We start from the raw sequence: 17,647 nt of genomic DNA on the forward strand, positions 1-17,647 counted from the left end.
GAGTGCCAAGTTTAATCTCTATTGGCATATAAATGTATGCTACGTATGGGCATATTGCTATAACCTATGGCCCAGAAAGCAGAAAGTATTTACTTATTTAGCATTTGCTAAAGAAAAAAGCACAGAAAGTGAATTTCAGAAAGTGGTAAACTATGTAAATATGTAGTGCATGGGGCAAGATGGGATACACTTATACCATCTTGCCCCAAAGACCTTATACCATCTTGCCCCAACTGGTGTGATGATAAGTTAGCAATGTTTTCAGTAACAAATGCCGTGTAAGCTCGATTAATTTGTCACAAATTCAGTCATATAAGTCAGCATTAAAGTAACGAGTTGCAGGTTCAGCGAAAACTTACTTCTTTATATTTTATATATTTTTATCAGTTTCATCGCATTTTACATCAAACATTTAAAAATTAAACTTTTTCTAATATTTTTTCAATGCGTTTAAAACTTTCATTCTCGTTGTAGTCAAAACATCACGTCATCAAAATGTCACAGTCTGGTACCTTGCCTTTTCCAAAACATGCAGCTGATGTAGCGCAAATTCATAATACCGTCTTGCCCCAGTATACCGTCTTACCCCGGGTTCCTCTAATTAGTTCTTTGATTTTCTTGAGTTCGCTAGAAATGATTGAATGCCTCCCCCTCCATATCATGAAAAGTGTTAGCAAAAGTGAAGTGCTAACTAATGTTTTTTAAATCTTTTTATAAATAGGTAAGCCACAAAATGAACCCCAGGTACACATCAATTTGGTCCAAAAAAGACCGAAATAACAAACAGTCCCATTCTCATTTCCCGTACACTTTCGCTAATTATTCAGATTTTTACCTTTTGCGGAACTAAACGAGCGAAGATGTTTAAAATGTTGTCTAATATAATCTTTAAACTGTTGTCTTTATAATCATTTAGAGTATGAAAACAGTTGGATGATTCATTTATCTAAATTCTGTTAAAAACATTGTGGTTGTTCAAAATCTTGTCTTTTATATTTGGATTGCCTTTTTTTATATATAGCAAAGTTCCTAACTTTGCTATATAAAAAAAAGCACTTTTTATGAGATCATTATATTCGTCTTTAGATAACCTATACATGCTAGATGTTTTGTAAGTTTGTGTTGTTTGCTTTTTCTGACTCACCTATCTTGTTAATGTTTTCATTTAACTTTTTCTGCTATTCAAAAATGTCACTTAAAATAATTACAACAAAAGGCAAGGCTAAGAGCAAAAGAAAGCAAAATAGGTTTCAACAGGTAAATAAAAACTAGATTTTATTCCAAGAAAACATTCTGCAATAGAATTTCAGAAACCTTTTAAGATTTTAAGAAACAATATATTGACTTATATAAACCATAGAAGCATGTATTTGCAAATATATTTAACATGCAATTACAATAACGACAACAAATTTGTTAATTAAAATATACTTAACAGATATGATTGCCTGTTTTGTATTTCTAATGTAGTTCTTTCATTTTAATGTAGTTAATGTAGTTAATTCATTTCTAATGTAGTTCTTTCACTTAATAATGTCTTTGGTTTGGTGGAACACTTTCCTTTGCTTTGTTAAAGTTTAAACAAATTTTTGTAAATTGTCAGCATAGTCCTAATATCTAGTGCATACTTGGCAAATTAAAATGCTCATTTAGCACAGTCATTTGGTACCCTAGTGACTTAAACAGTTTTCTTCTCTACATTCCAATTGGAACATTCATTTTATCTATTGCAACCATCAGAAATTCCAGTATCAAATGAAATGACAAAAAGATTAAGTGAGCAGCATGTTGCAAAAACAGTGCAGTAAAGACAGTTCAACATGGTCTTCACTAAGATATCACAAGTGGAGCAGCATTTCTTTTGCTGAATCTTCTGCAATTTTCTTGATAACCACTTTAAAGTCTGCAGTCATTTGCAGCATCAGCAGATTATTAGTAAGAGTAACAGTTATTAGAAAATTTGCAAACCTAAAGGTAGCATAGATTATGGAACAAATAAATAGTTTGATTGTAATTCTTATTCATGTCAAATGATAAAACAAAAATCTTTTTAAACAATAAGCTCAATATTCTGCTGTTGTGTCAGAACAAAGCTCCAATATTTATTCTTGCACAAATTCAACCACTTTCAGACTTTATTTCAATTGGCAATATTGGAATGCCAAGCAATTTTTTAATATCTAAAGCAAATATAACTAGGGATAGTCAAGTATGAGTCAATTTAGCTATGGAAACATTTACACCTTAAATTGTGCATCAAGTGTAATTCTGTTGGTAATTTTTTTAAGTAGCCATTGTAATTGCCTCATGAGTCATTAATAACATCCATCTAAAATAACTGCAACAAAGCTAACTGCATAACTTTGACTCTGCTGCTTTGAACTGCTGCAAGAGCCAGAGTAAATATCACCCTGACTTGGTGTTGTCTTAGCACTATCCAGTGTTGTATGGAACAGTGGATTGTCAAAAATTCAGTACTTAGAAACCAGCCTCTAAAACTGAGATAATTCTTTTAGAGTCATTAAATTTGCTTTATTAACAATTATGGTCCTGTTTCATCACTTGATAATTTTTCAAATAATCAATATTGTCATCCAAGTCTGAAGAAGCTTCAAACTTTCAGTTAGATCTGTTAGTGATTTACATTGTGATTGTTTCTCTTTTTTCCTATTCTTCAATTATTTAGGTGCTGAATACTGGTAATTCCTGACCCTTGTAGTCATTGACATTGTCTAGAACCAAGTTGATCAATTAGAAATTCTTTGTCTTCAAGAATTATTGTCCGATGTTCATAGTCTGCATGTACCATATCAAACAGTTTTCAGACTAAAGTCTGTATATTTCTGTTTGGTTCCTAAAGTCTGTCTATTTCTGATGAGGTTTCACATTTGTGAATATATTTGTTTTTATCCAAAATTCTATAATAGTGTTATGCCTTGACATAGTTACTCTGTTGGTCTTCATTTTACAGAATATAACTCAATAACACACCATTCATTTAATTATACATAGTTATGTTAAATAAAGATGAATAAGCATGTCTTTTCTTTGTAATTTTGCTGTAAATTATAAATTCTAAAATTTAGAATGTTATTTATTAGTTATTAACAATTGGAAAAAATGAAATGAGAAGCATATATTCTTTTATTTAAATGTGGTATTTTTATGGTAGTCTGCTTCACTTTCTTCAGCAACAACTTTGTAATTAGGTCTAGATTGAGGCTCACAAAAAAATATAATATTTGTAATTTACACTGTTAGTTACATGAGCAAAATCTATGGTGTTATAATGCTATGAGAACCTTTTCCTGTTGATTGATTGCCCTGTAATATATATATATATATATATATATATATATATATATATATATATATATATATATGTATGTATGTATGTATGTATGTATGTATGTATGTATGTATGTATGTATGTATGTATGTATGTATGTACAGTGGCGTACCTAGGGTAAATAGCGCCTGGGGCAAACACCGATCTCGCACCCCTCTTCCCCCACATAAAGTGCCTAATTACAATTTTTTAATAAATGATGACACAAACTTTATTTTATATAATATATTTATTTTATATGATATATTATTTTTTAATTTATTTTATATAATTCTCGCTTATTGTATCGCAACCAAGCCTCTTTTGCGCCCCTTTCAGGCTGGCGCCCATGGCACGTGCCCTGCCTGCTCTACCCTAGATACGCCACTGTGTATGTATGTATATATATGTATATATATCTGTGTGTGTTCAATGATTTTATTTAATAAGCACAATGATAAAGAGACCAGGAAGAAATGAAAGCAAAGAGGAGCTGCTTCAGTTTCAAGAAGAGTTTTTTAAAAAGTCAGAGAAACCATCTGCTACATTAAGTGCATTAAAGCATGAAAAAGAGCAAGAAAAAATCTTTAATATTGAAGGTATCTATATTCTTTGTGATGAAAATACATTCAGTATTACATTCTCAAATATTTTTCACTATCAAATTCTTGTTAATGTAAGGTTATATACTAGGTGATTATATACTAGGTTATATACTAGGTGATGCTTGTAAATTCAAAGTTTTAAATGTAAACAAGGTAAAAAAAAACACTTACTAAATTATAATATAACTTGAAATAAAAAAAAAAAGTAAAATTTTATATATTAATTGTTAATAATTATATTTTTTGGGTTATTATAATTATTTGTTTTCTAAAATACAGAAGATTAAAATAAAACTGCATTTCTTCTTACTTTTTTAAAAAACTTATTGCAGTATTTCATTTTTATCAACAAACAAAAAAACTGAAATTTCTTTATAAACTTTACCTCAGAAATTTTCCTTCCTCCCCCATCGAGGTCATGGTTTTTAGCTTTCAAAGTTTTAGTTGCTTTTATTTTTTCCCATGGAAACCTTGTTACTGTGGACACTGATTGAGGACTAATTGCATTTATGGTATGGCAATTTCACAGCACTCGTGCATGTTTCTTTTTATTTACATGAACCTGGGTAATAAGCAATAATGATAAAATAATGGGTATTGATATTCAAAGAAAGTTCATCTTTACCTAAAGACATTATACAAACTTAATCATAAATAAAATCAAGGTAATTATGCTAAGTTTAGCTAAGCCAAATTTTTTTTAATAAGGATTGTGGTAAAAAAATATTTTAGTTAACCAATATGACCTGAGAAATTTTTATTGTCTTTCAGAGGAAAAGTTCTACAAAGGAAAAGCACTAAACAAATTCAGCATTAAAGATGAAGATATTGATGCTGCCAACCGATTAGATGGTAAGGAATGTGTGTTATAATTTTCCTTTAGTCAAAAATGCAAAAGTTGCAAAATTTTTATCACATTTTTTTTGGTTATTTGATTTGAATAACAGTTATAGCTGGAATCAGTTTCTAAGTTTGAAAAATTATAATTTTTTTATATTTATCAAGTTCAAGAGTTTAGCTTCAAGGTATTTAAACTTCAAGTTTGACCTTTAAACTTTTAAAAGACAAACTTCAAATCTGAAGATCAGTTTTACTTTCTGGCATGTGGGCCTCAGAAAAAATGATACTAAAGTGCAGATCCTTATTTTTCACAATAATTTCAAAAGAATTTTACTCCTTGTGGCTTTAAAAAATCTTTTTCAAACAGCAAATCCTGTATATTCAAGAAGATATAAGATAAACTGTTGCTAAAAACCTTTCAAATCATGCTAAACAAAAATTTATCATTATAGCTAGAAAGGATCCCCCCTCAAGTTTTAGAAAACATTTTAAGTTGCATGCATAGTTTTTTCTAAAAATGTTGTTAGCAATCCTAATTTCTAAAGATTATGTTTAAGACGTTTACTTTATTTATTATTATTATTCATTATAAAGTCAACAAAATATTTCAGTCATTAACACCTCATTTTCATAACTGAATAACTGGAAAAAAGTTACATAATCTTAAATTACCCATTATGGAAAAAAATATAAACAATTACTCATTATGGAAAAGATGATGCAAACAATTTGAGAGTTAAGTTTTGTAATTCAAAAAATTATCTTTCAATGTTAATCCCTCAGAAGAGTTGCACAAAAATCTATACTAAAGACAGTAAAATATGAATGTAGGCAGTGTGATCAGAATTTTCAGAGAGCGTGTAGTATCTTGATATTATGGTAATATGCATCAAATTGATATTATGGCAGTATGCATTGATCCAATATTATGGTTTGGTCTTAAAGTAGTAAATAAAATAACTGCATTTTAGAGATGAAACGGTGCAATTTTAAGTTGTCAAAAACTTAACAATTTTCTTCAAAAAAACTGTTTAAATTACTAAGGAAAATGGCTGTGTAATTGTCTATTCACCTACTGTGTAGATAAATATTTTGTAACAAATAGTAATCTAAAACCTTTAGTTAGAACAGTTCATTAATAATGGTTGATCGTGGTTAGTTGTGGTAATAGTTTTTTTTTTTTTTAAATATAGCTAAAGATAAAGAACACATCTCAGAAATTCTCCGATCAGTACAAGTAATTTTTTTTTCTAATAATATTTACTGAGTATTTTCAAAATAGTCAATACCTTTAAAATTGCTGTTATTTGCTTTTTCTATTTATCCTATATTACACTTATTAAATATAATATCACATTATTTACAGTCAAAATTATTTACAGTCATTTTGAAACATGTTTAAAAAATACTATTTAGAACATCTATAAAAGAGAAACTTTTTTAAACTTCTAATAATATGTTAGGAAAACAAAAACCTTTTTATTTTAAAATGAATAAACAAGACTTAATGACATTTCTCAAAGTAGATGATGAAGAATGATTCTTATTTTTACTTCTTGAACTGGCATATTTTAGTTGTAAAAGAAGCTTCAAAATAAAAGAAGTTATTTCTAAATAGAATGGAAAAACTATGTGCTCATGTTATAAGAAATTTATCATGGGATAATTGCATTTTAAAATTCAGTGAATATTTTATGAAGCAACAATACTACAGATGATCAAAACATGTATCACAAAGTATTTTAACAAAGTCATAAATAATTAACTTTTTTCTAAATCATTGTATACACTACACTGTTCTAGCTAAGTAAATTTATTCAAGGATGTTATCTCTATGTATTCTTAGGAAAAGCCTAATCTATTATTTCCTGTCTTCCCTACACCATCCTATAAATTGGGATTCCCTAATGTACCACAGCTCAATAAAGCCATAATAAACTCAAATGGAGATGGTCAAAAGAAATCTCTCTTTGCTCAAAATTTTAAAAAATTCAACCCTCAAATAGATTTTGGAACTGTAGAAAATCAAGTCGTTCAAAATGATGAAAAAAATAAAGAAAATAGTAAGAAAAATAATACGAATATTGAACATCTGAAAACTAAAAAAACAGTTACTTCTATGTGTAATGCACCTTATCCAACATCACTAGAACCAATTAAAAATAGTATACACCAAGAAAATATGAACATCATTAGTACATTAAATGAGAAGGAGATATTGGAGGAACAGAAGAAGTTACTTTCAAACTTAGGTAAATAAAAATGTGTGTTAACATTTATCTAATGCTAGTTTAATGTTACGTTATTTATTTGATACAACATCTAAAGTTAAATTTTAGTTAAATTTTATAATTTTTTAACAGGATCGTCTATTTTACCTTAAGATCCGAAACTTGTGTCATTATTGAAATCAAAGAATTCATTACTTACAAATATTCAAAGTGCTGTGACAACAGATTCAGTTCAAGCAATTGAGAACAATAATGATGCTGGCTATCTGCTTGAGTCTAGTAAATTACTCAAGAGTAATGATTCTGGTGAAAAGTTTGAACCTCATAAAGAATTTAACATTTCTAAAGATTACATCCATATGAATGTTGTAGAGAATGAGAAGTTGAGTTGGATGAAGTCTGTACCTATTGTAAAATATGAAGAGGTTTCAAACTTATTTGGATTTGGATTCTTTTGTGGATTTGTTTTAATAAAAAAATAGTTTGTAAAAATGCTTGAAACAATCATCACTTATAATTATACTCTTCAAAAAGTTTTATTAAAATGCACGAATGATAATTATTTTGTACAAGTTTAATCATTTAAGTATTTGAAGCAAAAAAAAAAGAAGTAATAAAGAAGTTTACTGAAATTTTAACTTACGTTGACTAAATTGATGTCTTGTCTTTAATCAATTTATTCCATAGGATGCAAGTTCTTCTCCTCGGTTTGATTTTGAAGGATGTTTGGTGAAAGAAACTAATTATCCATCTCACTCAGGTTTATATCATCATGGAGATGATCCTAATTCCCCTGGGTACACATTGCAAGAGCTTTTCCATATGGTTAGATCAAGTTTTTTGCAACAAAGAGTTTTTGGATTAAACTGTTTGACCAAAGTTATTGAAAAGGTATTTAAAAAACTTACATTTTATGTGTGTGTGTTTCTATTTATAAAAAAAAGTTTAATAAAATTTTAAAAATTTAATAAATTCATGATATCAGTAAAAGTGAATAAAATTTTAGTTTAGTCAAAACTTTGATCTTTATTTCACAGTATAATATTAATAAGAATAATGATAATAATAATGATAATAATATTAATAAGAATAATGATGATGATGATGATGATGATGATGATGATGATGATGATGATGATGATGATGATGATGATGATGATGATGATGATGATGATGATGATGATGATGATGATGATGATGATGATGATGATGATGATGATGATGATGATGATGATGATGATGATGATGATGATGATGATGATGATGATGATGATGATGATGATGATGATGATGATGATGATGATGATGATGATGATGATGATGATGATGATGATGATGATGATGATGATGATGATGATGATGATGATGATGATGATGATGATGATGATGATGATGATGATGATGATGATGATGATGATGATGATGATGATAATAATAATAATGATAATAATAATGATAATAATAATAATAATAATAATAATAATAATAATAATAATAATAATAATAATAATAATAATAATAATAATAATAATAATAATAATAATAATAATAATAATAATAATAATAATAATAATAATAATAATAATAATAAAAATAACAATAATAATAAATCTTTATTTTACAGTAATAAAAATACAATACTTGATTAGGAACTCCTTTTGGTCTAAATGGAAAAGTGCATAGTTTCTTGGGTAACACCATCTGCTGCATTTTTAAAGATAAACTGGTGTCTGTAAATCTCTCATGATCAGTTTCTCCAGGAGAAATTTACAAACAATCACACTGGTGAAAATTGATTAAAACATTTTCATTCACTTAGGTTATTTTAAAATTATCACAAAGCTAGTAGATGTTCTCTTAAATAAAAAACATTCAATTTGAAAGAGAGGCATAAATTGTACCTTTAATCTAAACCAAATATTAAATCTTTAAAAGAAAATTCTTCTGAAAGCAATGTGCAGCCTGTTGATGTTTTAATTGAAGCTTTATTTTTGTAAATGGAAAGAGAAAACTTTCTGGTTTTAGTTTCTTTTATTTGCCGAAAGATAACCATGAAAATTCTGATAAAATCTGATAAAATTTGATAAAATGTAAAAGTATCTTAAATAATTATGTATATATTAAATATTATATATATTATATATATATTAAATATTACTAGCAAAACATTTTTCTGCACCTTGCACTTTAAACTGAAGGGTATTACAAAATCTCCTGGAGGGAGGGAGGTATTCTTTAAAAGTTACAGGACCTTTACTACATTGCTGGAATAACACATTTATCTGGCACAAAACAGTTCAAGAGTTTATTTCGTATAAATAGAAGAATACGAGTACTGCTCTTCTAGAAACTTTTCTAAAGAAATGTTTTTTAGTAGAATTTGATTAAATGCTACCATTTACATAATCAGCATATGTATGAATTTTTCATCTGAAAACAGTGTGAATCCATTCATGCACTTGTTCTATCCATCTTGTGATTTAAAATTTGGTATCTCACATTTTAAATGTATTAGCATAATAAAGAATGTCTTTAAGTTAGTGATTTTTAGTCATTAATTATCATAACTGTATTCTTATTGGCCATTTCATTTCTAGAGTTCAATAACAGAACTTGTTCCATGGTGCAGTTCTTAAATAGAGAATCTTTAAAAATTCTTAACTGGAAAAAAGTTACATATTCTTAAATTGCCCATTATGGAAAAAAATATACAATTGAGTACAAGAAGCCAACTTCAAATGACTTCTTGTATTCAATTGTATTTTTCCACTACAACAGTTGGGTTATTTATATCATTTTCTTGTTATACAATGGAGCATAGGTCCATTGTATAACGAAAAACAGATATGAAATAAACTTTATAATAGGATACGAAAAACAACTTTATAATAGAATATTAAATATTTGATGTAAGATCATTTATATTTCAGTATAATAAAATAATCATTTGTATTTTGTAATTCTAACCTTAACTTTTGAGTAAAAGTAAAGTTTTAAAAGGAGTTTTACATCTTAGAAAGAGATGAAATTTGAACTTAAAGCAAAAAACTACTGAATTATATCACAAACAGCAATTTCTTCACCAAAACTACTCTTGGGTTAGACTAAAACATTTTCTGGGTTCTGGATGTTCTAATTTGAATTAGAAATAGTAACTTCTAATTGTTTATGCATGTTGAGTGATTTGCATTTAATGTACAACTTAAGTTTCAATTTCATGTGTACATAATCACATTCATAATTCTCACAATTTTAATATTTTAATCAATTTGAATATTAACAAAAAAAAGTGTAACTAAACCAATCAAATATTTATCCAGAAAAAATATAGCTATGTAACCAAGTAAGTATCTTGTCTAACAAAGCAAAGAAACCAAATTGGAATAAATGAATCTACCTTCAAGTTCAAATACACTAGCTTGCTAAACTTTATAAATAAAGTAAATAATATCAAAAAGCATAAGGTAAGATAAGGTAGTAGTTTAAAATAATGCTAAAATACCTTAGGTCTAAATGTTTCATGAAAAATGAATTAGGTGTTGCAGTTCATACAAATCAGATGTTATAATTAAAAAGTAGTTACTCAATCAAAAACATGAAATAATGACAAGCAATCTGTGACTTAAAAACAAGTCTGAATTTATAGTGCAAGCAAAATCTCTTTTTCACCAATAAATTACAGGAGAAAAGATTTTAAGTTTATTAGAAAAAAAAGAACTCCTTTTAAGCTACATCAAAAGTTGGCCTTATTTAATTATGCTTGGTTATATTCTTCTATCTTTTATACAGGGTTTTGTTTTTTGTGTTAAATTGTTTCAGTCATCATTTTTCTCTCTAGTATTATCAACAAGATTTCTATGGAAAACTCTCCACTGATTTACTGAAGCAATGTTTAGATGCTGGGCTCCTTTTCTTGTTGAGATGGTCAATAGATGATCACTCTGAACAGATCTACAGTGCTGCTGTGGCAGCCCTTGCAAAAATTTTATATATTAAGAGTGAACAGGTGTTTTTTATATTTTGTTTGAGTGCGTGAGACCTTCTAATAAATCTCAATTGACTGAGTTTTTAAATTTATCATTTATAGATAGTTATTTTCTGGTTCCCTTTACTTTCTTTAGAACTCTGACATAATATTTTCATGCTAGGAATTTGTACAAAAATTCTTGTTCACTGAACATGGCTGTGACCTTCCTCGCTTATGTTCTTATTACAAAAAGGATGAACAGAAAATGACACAGGAAGAAAAAGAAGAAGATCGTGACCTTCTGGATGCTGAGCTTGTAAAAGTTGATGTTGTAAAGGTCAGTTTTTTAATGAGAAAACTAGTTTTATATCTATTTAAAATTGTTATTTTTTTTTGTTCATTATACAATTTGTAATATATATTTTTCATTCTTTCTAAAAAAAAAATTTTTTTAAACTCTTTTTAAAATATTTCCTTTTTTTCCAAATTTGCATTTTTTTTATTCCTTACATTTGATTCTATTTTGATTTTCCTGTTCTTTTCTTAGAATTTTTTAATTTTTGCTATTTTTTCATTCAACTGTCTTTAAGGTAGAAATGACTGGAGTAATTATTTATTTCTAAAGGGGCTATTACAGATGCAGATTTTACCTAGATTAAGATATGTAATTGAGATATGTCATCCGTCAGATGTTACCATTTCAAATTGTGTTTCTGTTCTGATCAGAATTGCACAGCATGATATTGAATCTTCTTGGAAGATTATGGAATGTCCACGATTAGCTGATGTACTTTATTCACTTCTCAAAACTGAGTTAAAAAATCTTCATGTAGCAGTAATGGTAGTTCGTCTTTTTAGATCATTGTGTCAAGCTGGTAAAGAGATTTCTAAAAAAATTGTGAGTAGTTTTAGTTCCCTTTAGAATATGAAAAAAATTTTTTTTTTGAATTTAAAAACATTTTAACAAAGAATTTGAAAAAATCTTATTTTGTTTAACTATTTTTTCAAGGTGTCTTTATATTCAGTTGATGAACTAATATTAAAGAATGTATCGCAAACACAAAATGATCCATCCTTAATGGTAGAAATTTATGAGCTTTGGAGAGTTTTACTACAATACGATCTAACAGCGAGTTTATTTCAGTATGTTATGTTTTTGCCTAATTTATTAAGTGAATTTGCATTTAAATTTTTAAATGATGATCTACAAAGCAATTCCCAAATAATTTTACAACAAGCTTTTATATCCAATTTTAAAAAAAATTTAAACAGCTTCCTTTATTAACTGCACACTGTAACCATAGCAATATTGCTGAATGGTGGCCTGAATTAGGGATTGTAGTAGTTATGTTTTCCACTTGCTTTAGGGATATGTATACTGTTATGATGTTGAAGATACAATGTTTGTGTGGCAATTACACACTTTATGATGATTTTCATGCTGCCTCAATCGTTCATGTAGTAGAAAGTGCCATGTTTTGTGCAGAGTCTGGTAAAATCAGTTGGATAGTTATTGAAGGATTTTATTCTCTGTTGGTGCAGTGCATTAAAGTGATAGAACCAGAAATATTTCAGAAAAAATATGTTAGAATATTTTTATTACTTTTTTGAAGAAATCTTTTAAGAAAAAGTTTATAAACAAAGAAAGTTTTACTTAAAAAATAAACAATTTTTTTTGAGAATTTTTGTTATATTAAAACATGAAAAATGACCAATAACTTAACACATGCGCTGTTAACCTTTTTAAATTTGAAAAACTACATATCTAATTAAACTTTTTAAAATCTCATGATCTAACTAAACAAAAATTTGTAAAATGAAATTTTCTACATTTAAAAGTTTACAATTCTGATTTATTTTGTCAATAATCTTCGTAACTTATTTATTTTTGTTATTTTATTTAATAAATCACTTTGTCAAAATAAATGTTCCTTTTTTTCTCAGCTCAGTTATCCAATGTATGTTAGCTCATTACTTCAGTGTCTTGCTTCATACTGTCAACTGAAGAACAAAAGGGTACCTTTTCTTATTGTTCAATGAAGATCTCTGAAAATTTTTTAGTTTCAAGTAATTTCATCAGAAGCTTTTAGTCATTGGATTTTGCTATTAAAGTGTTTTTTTTTTTAAGGTATTATTGGAAAATCCTGTAATTCTCTTGGAAACTGTTGATTATTTGTGGAAAGATGTGTGCGAAGCATTTATTAAATCATCTTTATTTTCTAAATTGCTCGATGAAGTTTGGTATAATTCAAATACTTTACAGATTTGAAGTTTTTTTTTTTGAGTTTCTCTTCTTTCATGATAAATGATTCGGATTATATAGTGTAATACTGACTTTTAGTTCTTAAAATATGTGAAGCTAGCAATATTTTTAGTTAAATAAATAAGAATAATTATTTCATTTACCATTTTTTTCCAGTTTATTCTCAGATTTTAACACAAAAGATTCTGCTTATTTAACCAATTGGCCACAAAGTTTGCCATCATATGGAACAATGACTCTTCCTGGTTCTTCTCCTTCTTCATTAGCAAAGGACTCGCCAGTCAGTTTAGTGCAAGGATTTCTTAAACTCATACTTCAACTAGTGAAAATCCACAAAGGTTTATCTTCAAGTGTAAGTAGTATGTTCTCTGAATCAATACAATTTGTTACATTATTTATGATATTATTATTATAGTTTAATTTGTTTGTTTTCTTTAAATCTTTGAATGTAGCGTACTGCTTCATAAGTTTCTTTCAAACTTTTTTTATGCCTTTACTGATGAAATCAAACATTTTTGACTTCAGTAAAATGAGCATTTCAACTAAAAGTTATAAAATTGTGCAAAATTTAGCTTAACTTAATGTTGACTGTAATTATAATTGATCCTTTTCATTATTTATACTAAAAATTCAGCTTAAATTAAAGTCTTTTTGCTTAGTTTTAATCATTTTATATATTTTTTTTAGGCAGTTGCAGTTGTAACAAATGCAGAATTGTTGGTTTATATTCAGTTTGTACTCCAATCAAATATAATGAAGGTAATATATTTAATTTTTACTCCAATGAAGGTGATTTGTTTTGATTTGTTTTTTATGAAGTATTATGAAGTGTTATACAAAGAAACTGCCTCTTGAGTAACTCAAATCATATACATAATACTAATAGCTTATTGACAAGTTGTGTATGCAAAATTGTTTGGACAATCAGGTTGCTCTATTGGTATTTGGTTTTTATTTTCAGCACATTAATCTTCTGGTTTCAACCCAAGTAGAATGTATTCTTCTTTTACATTCCTTAGAGCTGTTCATCTTGGTGGTATTAAATTTTATATATTTAAATATTATGCATTAGAAATATTGATATATACAATAGCACAGCTTTTAGTTATGAAAAAAAGAAATGATTTTTAATAGGGAAGAAACTGTGGTTTTCATACATTCCATCCAACCATCAATGACACCTATCTACACTTGTCTTTTTTGATACTAACGCTTCCATGTTATTTCGACAACAATGTTATACTCTCCGTAATTAAGAATGTTACATTCAATCCAAAGATGTTCAGGTTTGATAGTTGTGATTTTTTTGTAATGACTTTTGTAACTAATTTATGGTACTAATTGTTATACTTTATTTTTTAAGACAGCAGACGTATGTTTTGCATGGTTCAGAAGAAAGAACAACTTTGGTAAAGCAACATATTGATGTATCTTTGAAAGAGCTTTCTTGCACTGCAGACATTTACATGGAAACATTTAACTTGAAGTAGTTTCTTAATGATTTTAAAATTGAATCATTGCTTTCCTAAATATTTAATGAGTTTAAAATACAAAATATCTTTGAGAGTCAACATCTCAATAATGTTTTCTTTTAGACCTTTTACATAATATGTATTTATGATATAATCTGTATTGGATAACTGTTATAAACTTATTTGTTTTTTAATATATCTTTTTGAAAAACCTATTAGATCATCGCATAAAGAAAGGACTACCTTCTTATATCAAAGGCATGGTTTACTACCCACAGATTGGATGTTTTACCCCATTGTCAAACTTTACAATCGCTCATTAAGCATGTTTGTATTTGTCACTATGCTTTTTTTTTGCCTTTGCATTTCCAATTTTTAAAATTGTTTAGTTTGCAAAATATAAGTAGATATAAGTATTACATTATTTATCTAGGCATTTACAATTTTAATTTAGATGTTTATATTATAATTGTTAATTTTTAGTGAGCATGATGGAGGAGTGATTATAAATGCATGTTCTAAAACAATCGCAATGATTCGCTACTGTGTACAGTACATACTAATGTTAGAAGCAACTCGTCATTCTGTTTTATCAAATATTTGTGAAACCTTAAGGTTCACAAGATTTATGTGCTTGTTTCTATCAGGTAAGTTTTTTCTTTTTTTTTTTTTTATAACTTTATATGGATTGTTATTCTTCTGTTAACAAACCATTTTGCTTTTTATTTTTTTTATAAAATATTTTTGATCTTTAGAAGGATGTGTTTTTACAGACCAATCCCTGATGCCGGTTCTAAAATCTTTGATGATTGTTTATTCAGCACCTGGTTTCCAATCATATTTAGATTTTGAAATTCAACTCCCTGGAATAACTTCATTTTACGATTTGTAAGATTAACACATTATTTACACACTTAAGTTTACAATGAAATGTTTTTAGTTTGATTTTCTTTTAGTAAAATATTTTCCATTAAAGTAAATTTCAAAATTTTTTTTTTAAGGTACACTAACTTGTTGAGTCAGTACCTTTCATCATCGTTTGGGGATCCCACGTTTAGTAACTTACTGCTCGTTCCCATGCAACTGAAGCACAGTATAAAGTTCAGAAGAGCGGTGTGGACTGAGTTTTGTGATATTTTGAGGATGTTCCCGCTACCAATATTACAAGTAAAAAAAACAACGCCTTTCTATTGATTTCCTTTTTTTCTTCGTAAATCAAAATGCATAATTTATATCATATTTTAAAATTAAAAGTAATATCTTATCTTATAATATCAACTCTTCACTTAGGTTGGTGTGGATTTGAAAAACCTCTTGGCCTCTGATATGGAATACGAAGAAATGATTGAAATTTATTTTGTCGCTTTGCGAGAAAAGAGAGTTAGGTAACAGTCTTTTTAATTCTACGGACTTTTTAATTACTATATTATCCTTTTGTTATTCATTATGTGTAGCAGTTATGAATACGACCTACATCGGTTACTATTTTTAACTCAATGTTGTGGAAATATTTTTTTTTTCAGAATATCTTGGTGTCCTGTTTTCTATCTTATAGCTGTTCACCACATTAATCAGTACATTTTTTGCTCAGTAAGATTTGTCAATTTTTTTTTATTATAAAACTAATGATCATTGAGTTGTTAATTTTTAACACATTAAGGTTTTCTTCCAATGAGACTTGAGGTAGGAGCGATCAAACCTAATGCGCATGCTTTAAATTTGCTTTTTAAGAAAACTTGTTAAAGGGCGCTGCTATTGCAGTCCATTAACTTAAGGTTACGTAGAAAATACCAATGAGCTAAGCAGTCTCATTTAGAAAGAGGTTTTAATTTTGTAGTCTCGTTTTCTCGTCACTAGTAAAATTAAATATCAATATTGTTAAAAAATAATGTCAGTGTTTAATGATAAAATGAAAGTATTAAAGATTTAAAATACTTTAAATGTTTTATTTTAAAACGTTTTTAATGATGGATTTTTAGAGTAACGACGCTGCGGTTTCAAAACGTATTTTTATGCTAAAAGAGGTTCTCACTTTTGATGATAAGGTAACATTTAAACTACGATGAAATAGTTGCTGAAATATTTAAATAATCTAATGACAATAAATACATAAAAATGTAGTTGACGATAAAGGAATCTTTTCATTTTGCAGAACTTACGAGATGACATCATGCTTTACCAAGGCTTAGACGTCGATACAGCGAAAGGTTTTAAACTGTTCTCTCAATTACCGCCGTCGCGAGAGCTTTATATCAGAGAGTTACCACGTTGACATCAGTACAAAAGTAGTATGGAAGACAATCTGGTTAAAAACGTTTCAACAAAAATATCTCTACCGAAATCTGAAACGAAAAACTTTCTTTTGTCGAATCCAAATAATCTAAACTTGAAAAAAATTCCCAAATTCTTGTTTCTCTCCTTAAATTTGAACAATGTTGAAGTTAAAAGCCAACCATAAAAGAACTTAAAAAGTACTTAAAAAGCTGTAAAGCATACAGGATGAATTAACAGACATTCAGTATTTGTTTGATGTGTCAGAAATTTGATCAGATATCAGAAGATCATGAAACAATTTGTTAGATTATTTGAATTAATTCATTTTTGATGGAAAAGAAAAAAGATTTCCAATCTTCGATAATAAGTATTTTTATACTTTATGTTTTTAAAAAGTAAGAATGCGACATTTATAAACTGAATTTGCCTTCCTCTCCTGTTCCCATCCCCTTGCACTGTTTAATTTGGGCCCCAAAAATAAAATAATTAAACAAAACTTGACTGCTATGATCACGGAGTAAATATTTATTAAATTTAATAAATTAAATTGAACAGCTCAAACTAATATTAACCATTAAAATTGTTAACCATTGAATTTTTTTTTAACGGGCCATTTCTTTTTTTGCAAGCAACCAAGGCGGATGACCAAAAGTCTTTCCTGTTTTAA

The 17,647-nt window shown here is 27.7% G+C and overlaps 1 protein-coding gene across 2 annotated transcripts; it reads left to right on the forward strand.

Moving 5' to 3' along the window:
* The first annotated feature begins 821 nt into the window (after positions 1-821).
* On the forward strand, positions 822-17,344 carry LOC145183505 (RNA polymerase II-associated protein 1-like). Of its 2 annotated transcripts, none has more exons than XM_090084022.1 (27): positions 822-1,257; positions 3,779-3,927; positions 4,705-4,785; positions 5,967-6,010; positions 6,620-7,025; positions 7,158-7,429; positions 7,692-7,895; positions 10,843-11,010; positions 11,153-11,308; positions 11,597-11,869; positions 11,981-12,114; positions 12,339-12,555; positions 12,916-12,987; positions 13,100-13,212; positions 13,391-13,586; positions 13,922-13,993; positions 14,196-14,270; positions 14,369-14,520; positions 14,598-14,720; positions 14,926-15,033; positions 15,190-15,353; positions 15,462-15,594; positions 15,708-15,873; positions 15,997-16,091; positions 16,230-16,296; positions 16,686-16,751; positions 16,859-17,344. In XM_090084022.1, exons 2-27 carry the CDS (start codon positions 3,783-3,785, stop codon positions 16,976-16,978), a joined length of 3,822 nt encoding a protein of 1,273 aa, XP_089940148.1. In that variant the 5' UTR covers positions 822-1,257; positions 3,779-3,782; the 3' UTR covers positions 16,979-17,344. The 2 variants fall into 2 exon arrangements, with proteins under 2 accessions (XP_089940148.1, XP_089940147.1); XM_090084021.1 differs by having other exon boundaries at positions 961-1,111.
* Positions 17,345-17,647: the final 303 nt, after the last annotated feature.

The sequence above is a fragment of the Hydra viridissima genome, unplaced genomic scaffold (genome assembly GCF_058129835.1).
Source record: "Hydra viridissima isolate aposymbiotic clone 2 unplaced genomic scaffold, HvirCarnegie_v1 scaffold_4, whole genome shotgun sequence".
Lineage (NCBI taxonomy): Eukaryota > Metazoa > Cnidaria > Hydrozoa > Anthoathecata > Hydridae > Hydra > Hydra viridissima.